Source organism: Nothobranchius furzeri, chromosome 15 (genome assembly GCF_043380555.1).
Source record: "Nothobranchius furzeri strain GRZ-AD chromosome 15, NfurGRZ-RIMD1, whole genome shotgun sequence".
NCBI lineage: Eukaryota > Metazoa > Chordata > Actinopteri > Cyprinodontiformes > Nothobranchiidae > Nothobranchius > Nothobranchius furzeri.
This window is the reverse complement of record NC_091755.1, coordinates 37,189,782-37,196,136: the sequence shown is the minus strand read 5'-3', so window position 1 is coordinate 37,196,136 and position 6,355 is coordinate 37,189,782. Positions and strand designations below refer to the sequence as shown.

The 6,355-nt window shown below is 41.7% G+C and overlaps 1 protein-coding gene across 1 annotated transcript; it reads right to left on the bottom strand.

Moving 5' to 3' along the window:
- Positions 1-2,343: 2,343 nt before the first annotated feature.
- On the bottom strand, positions 2,344-5,754 carry coq10a (coenzyme Q10A). The gene is made up of 5 exons (XM_015967061.3): positions 5,386-5,754; positions 4,654-4,803; positions 4,371-4,563; positions 4,124-4,225; positions 2,344-3,391 (listed from the first exon to the last, which is right to left on the bottom strand). The coding sequence occupies exons 1-5, from the start codon at positions 5,520-5,522 to the stop codon at positions 3,224-3,226; spliced, it is 750 nt and encodes a 249-aa protein (XP_015822547.1). The 5' UTR covers positions 5,523-5,754; the 3' UTR covers positions 2,344-3,223.
- Positions 5,755-6,355: the final 601 nt, after the last annotated feature.

The window sequence follows — 6,355 nt, the reverse complement described above, 5'->3', positions numbered from 1 at the left end:
AGAAGGGCCGTTTTAAAGTCTCCCACCACTAGTGTTGAAGTGTGTTTAGTTAACCACTGACATCATTCCTGTATATGTTTGGAACGTTACACACATGTAATCATGAACAGTTCCAGTCCCCCCCCCCAAATGGCCGAGTCAGGACCACGAAGGCGCTGTGGGCATGAACTACACCATTAATCCTCGCTCTCATTTTTTTCTGATCATCTGTAGTTTAAGGATTAGGTAGCAAAAGATCATCGAATAAAAGTCTTTATTTTTCTTCTATGCAATGTTTTCCTCCCGTCTAATGGGCCGTTGTGTTTCGCTCCCTCACGTTGAACACTCCATTAAAACAGAAACACAATTTACAACCAGAACATGTTTTTTATCATTTAAAAGATGCTGCCCCTTTAAATCTTTGATCTCCCTTTTGTCCTACGTGTATTTTTCTTTCTTCTTCTTGAAAATGGCTTCTGTTACCTCTATGATCAAAATAACTTTATTGTCCCTTTAACTTTCCTGGTTTTAACGATCTGCTCTACGGGTCTAGTGAACCGTTGGGAGTAGGGAGTAGTGTACAGCAACAGTCATTTAAATCTGAGTGAGCGGCATTGTAACTGGAAGCCAGAAGGTGAGTCCTTAAGAGCAAGCGTGAAACACAAGTGTAATGCGGAGGCTTTGTAGTTGGCCCAGCTGAGTTTGTTCTGTTTTTTTTAGTCCCGAGTTTGTCCCCACAGAAGAGCGCTTCAAACAACAACTCCTCTAAAATGAGCACTTGCTTAATTGGATTTTCTAATTTTTAGAAGTTGAACCCAGCCAGGTTGATGGTGTACCTTTTTTTACAAATTTATTTTTTTGAACATGTAAAAAAAAAACAAAAAAACTAAAGTTTTTGGGTTCTCATTTTGTGGTTTTATTTATAATTTGTGTACATAGGTATATATGTGTAGCTTGAATGTATGAGCTCATAACAACCACAGTTTACCAACGACATCATGGGGTCTAGCCTCGCCGGTTTCCGTCGGATTCTCACAACGAACAAAAGAAAACTGCAGCTATCTTGTAAATACAGTTTTGGCTTTTCTTTGTGGGTTTTTAGTTTTTCGGGTGTTTCATTTGAAGGTTTCATGCTTGCTCTTAAGTCCTGGCTTGTCCACACTCCATGTCTATGAGGTACACCCTTGCTGTTCCACACACAACTCTGCAGTGTGAGTAAGTAGTTGGCTTTGTTTGGTCGGCTCAGAAGCATCACTCTCTGTTCCGGCTTCATTAGGCGCCGGTGTGTGTTCTTCCATGGTTGTTCATAAGTGGTTATTTTGATCGTAGAGGAGAATAAAGGTCATCTAACGGATTCAGGGAAAGGTTTGGGTTTAGAGCTGAATGGGTCAAGAAAAGCTTAAACGGCAGTCGTTGGAAAACCTAACAAAAGAAAAATAAAAGTTTTTATTAACAACTATGTGACATATTTTTCTTCACACAAATGAAAGCTGTTTTTGAAGAACACTGGTCTTGCTCTGGGCTTCCTGACATCTTTAGAACATCTGGATGATCGTGAAACCTTTAAAAAAGAGGGATTGTTAAAATAAAGATGATTTCTGTTAGATGTACTGCTTCAGAAAAAAAAGTGATGCACACAGGTAGTCAGGAGGACAATGGCGTACCTGGAATGTTACGTATTGAATAAAGTTTTTTGGGAGCGTTCTTGGTGTGCAGATCTGTTTTGTTCTGTATTTGATCTACTGCCTTCTCTGTTTTGGGTAGAAACATTAATTTATGCTCATCGTAATAAAACTCACTACATCTGCATCTGTTTACATTTAACTGGATTCATCAGTCCTGTTGTCACTCGTGGGCGGAGCTTATCTCTGGTCATCAGGTAAGAGGCTGGTCACACACTGAGCAGGTGTAGTCTGGAGGTTACTTCTGGATTCTCTAATGAAGAGATGGTGCATGTGTCCACCCCTCACATGCGTCGTTATTAATAACTGTCCCACATTCCTGAGACCCACTCTGGTTTCCTGCTGCTCAGCTGAGCTCCTCTCCACTCGCCTGTTGGTGCAACGGTGACCAGTGCAAAGTGTCGAGGGCTGACGTCTGCTGGAGGTGAAGACGACTTAAAACACGTTCAGAACAAAAATGGAAACGCCTTGAGTGAAAGATTTTCTGCACGTTTAATGTCTTCAAGTTTGTGACTTAAATGATTCGACACACGTCTTTTGTAATGTTTATTCTACCTGCAAGATTTAAATAAAATGGATGAGGATGTGGTCACATCCAAATGGGCCATGACTTACTATTATCCATCTTGGTTTTTTTTTTACAGAACATGAGATTTGTTTAATCCCAACATAAAGCATCAGATCAGATGAAATGGTGTTTTAATATCTGTATTTTTAAATATCAAATATAAAGCTGCAGTTTTCCCTTCCACTCATCATCACAGTACACTCCTGAGTGTTTTGTGCAAACTTATCAGCCCCATATCAACAGGTTGCTTCTAAGGTGAGCTAAAAAATAACAAATGTTTAAAAATAATCAGCAGGAGCCTCAATGTTCAAGAGTACAATCTTCACAGCACAGCAGCCAAGGTAAAGCTACGCCCTAGCCTCACAGGTCAGACTAGTTAGGATTACATCACTCCTCTGAAGAACACAATACTGTCAGTGACCACACACGTGCCCGAATAAACAAAACCTTCCATATACCCACTAAATAAAGCAGGAATTGCTGTACTGGACATACTTTAACATTTCATTCTGAAGCAGGTGCAAATGGTAAAGGCGAAGTGTGCTTTTACATGTGATCAGCTGATCGTACCGCTGTTTACATGCTAACCAGTACAGTAGCCTCAGGTCCCAGTGACTCCCAGTGACCCACGAGTCCTCAGCATGGGTCTGGCCTTCAGAACTTCCATAAGTTATTAAAAAAGATCGAAGAATGTTCATTTAAAATAATTTTTCACTAGTAACACAATGTACGGGTTTACTGTTCTCTGTTTACATAAATACAGCCTGTAACTGCAATGGAGCGACAGTAATGGTGGGTTGTGCTAGGAAACTGGAGGCAGACAGACTCGATGAGACAGAGAAGCATGAATTAGAGGCAAGAATTCCAACACTGGGAATTGGAAGTCCTTTGTAACTGCTTTGACTTTTCCAGGAGTGAAGATGGGATGCTGGGGCTGACTGAATTGAGTGTGGGGGGGCATTTAAGGCCAGATGGAGACGTGTGGTCACCAAGATCACGTCTGATGAACTTCGTGAAACATCAGCTCCCGAGGAATCCGAGTCTCTTGACCGTACATCTTGCAGGCTCGCCGTTCGAACGCAGCAACGTTCTGCTTTACGACTTCATCGAAGAACATGGTGGCCAACTGGGAGTGGAGCAAAGAGCGGAACTCGAAGGAAATCTGCCAAAGAAGATTGTTTAATTATGATGCGTCAAAGCCAAAGGGATTTGTTACAAACCAGAGACTATCACGTTCAGACCAAGTCATGACCCTAAAGGTCTTCTGAGAGTTGAGGGGTTATTGGAAATGAACACAGGAACATTAATTAATATGACAGAAACACTAATAGGAGCACTTCCTGTTTCATGGAAACATGTTGACATTCTAGTTTCTGTTAAAAATAAAGCAGCATTTATTTACTTTGTGTACCTGTTGGAGCCGTTTGGGGGTAAAAGTTAAGACTTATAGAGGGTGATAAATAAGGCCAATCATGTACAATATTTAGGAAGACCGAGTCCTGCTGGCAGCCTGATGGTCACATTCATGTTAAACTGCTTCAGCTTTTCTGTAACCAGACAGAATGCCAACAAACTTACTTTCAGTTTGTTTTTAATCGAACAAATGTTATGACTGTTACCCTAGAGGGTGCAACAGCGGTGGGCAAAGGCTTCCAACAGCTGAGAGCACAGTGCTTCACAACCACAGCAATCTTCACAAACACTTAGACGTGCCGTTAACGGCAAGATAAGAAAATGTGATGAGGTGACACTAACATCTCATAAGGAAACTGAAAATATATAAAAGTTTGATATAAACAGAACCAAAAAAAGTTACATTTGTCATTTTATTTTGAACTATTTTCCAATCCCCTCTATCCCCCCGCTCTGGTGGGATGAGCTTCAGGCGACTCACAGAAAAGTCTACGGTGCAGGTGCGAGGATACCCCGGAATGCCCGGACTAAAGCGCCATATTGTCTCCAGGTGATTGAACAGCTTTCCGTCTGTACACACGGCCTAAAACGACACAAAAAACACTGTTGGAAATGACTACAACAGAAAAAGGTGCTTGGTAAATACCTTTGCTGTAACTAAATGTTGAAGGATTTTACTTGTGTGAGTTTAAAGATCAGACGTTTGTCCGTCACTAACACGCACTTACTTTGACTAAATGAGGCCTAACGCTAGTGATCATGGACGTGTATCTCTCCACCACCGGGGAAAATCCCACTTCAAGCTGGGCTTTGGAGTGACCTGCTCTCCTCATGATGGTCTGAGACTTCGTACACCAAGGCACAAAGTTCTTGTAGTCGTCCACATTGGCCACTACGTCATACATTTCCTGCATAGAATACCTGGCAGCAAGCATCACACTGTTAATCAATCCTTTGCTTTGTTTTTCTGCTTCAAACAAACAAACAAACAAGCCGATGCTTGAAACTTACCCAAGTATTCTACGCTCTGAGTACTCCTTCCTTTTATTGGCTAGGCTGATGAAGTTTCTGCTTTGGGGAACAGTAGACACCGTGTCCCAGTCTTGGAGGCAAAGCATTCTGGGACTTCTTGTCATTAAAATGCCACACGAAGACAGGTGCCTGAAAGGTGAGAATAGATTTTTATGGAAGCTGCATTCTGGAAACGTGACAATGTGCCCTGAGCGCAGTTTACAATGGCAAAAGAGAAAGTCCACTATATTCTAGTTTCCAAGTATAAAGGCACTCATAGCCCTAGGCGAGCTGGACCATGAGGGTTCGTTGGGAGAACACTGGTATTATCTGAGCAGAGCGTTTATGCGAAGGAAAAATACAGAAGAGTCAGATTGAATGGCAAATGAATAAAATTATTCTTACTTTCTGAATTAGAAATGCAGGACTAGAAAAATTTGACATTTTTATCACCATGTGGAAGTCTCCTCTCATCTGATTTATGGATAGATGGGATTTCTGTTAACGTCCTGGCTGATTACCTGGATATCTTTAGTTTTAAACGCGTTTTCTTTACATTTTTGTTGCTTATGAACTTATAATTATTATTGCTGATAATGATTTTGGTTAGGACGTTAGATCAGATGGGTATCTGACCTGTGACCTTTCACATCAGACACAAAAAATGGGCTCGGTTCTGAACTTTGCGTCATTATATCCTCATAAGTGAACAAATATCTGAGACAGGCTCACCTGATGTTTTGCCGCAGACGCCCTCTCGGCTCACCTTTAGGACATGAGCGAGGGGAGCCCATAGCGGAGATCTGGAGAAAGTCGCTCAACGTCCGCACACCCATGGGTAACCTCCGGGCACCGGCTGTGGTGGCCATCAAACCGGTCCAAGGGAGGCAGATCTGGACGAGCTGAATCCCGGTTTGGTCCAAGGTAAGGAGGGAATCGGCGTCCGAGTCCTAATCCCCCCCTGCTGCGGGTAAGTTTTATACAGGAAGACCGAACCTACCCCGATAAGACCGCTTTCAGCCCAACTAGCGCTGGTTCAGCCGCTAACGAGGTTTCATAACAGCGCGACCAAACGCGAAGTGAGGTCACCCACTTTTTCACTTCTACTCACATCCCTCTGCGTCTCAAACATGAAGCCTGCGACTAATTCGTATTTTTATTGTTCTTTTTGTCGGAATCGTGACAAATTCCGTCCAGCTGCTGACGACCTTCTGCTGCTAAATAAAAAGCCGGTGACGGGACAAACTGTTCCTTTCTTCAGTTCGGTCCTGCCGCTGGAATCAAGGGCTGCCCCCTTCAGGAGAGGAGGATGAATAGCAGCGACCAAAAAAAAAAAAAAAAACTTGGGCTGGCTCTTTGAACTGAATGTAGTTTTTATCTGGGTTTTATCCATGTTTTCCTGTATTTATAATGTTTTATATCATATTTCGTAAAGTGCCTTTAGATTTTGAAAGGCACCAAGAACTAAAATGTATTATTATAGATATAAAAACTGCAGAACAAAAAATAATATGGGGATGTTTGAATGAAAATTTCAACATTATTACCTCACATACATTTTTTACCTGCATGCTATTATTTTTACATTCTATTTGCCTTGTGATATATCATAATCTTTACTGTCCAAAATTATTTAGAAAAATATATGAACTTGCACATTTATTTATGCGCTTCTCTTAAGTGTACGTTGATGCCACGTGGC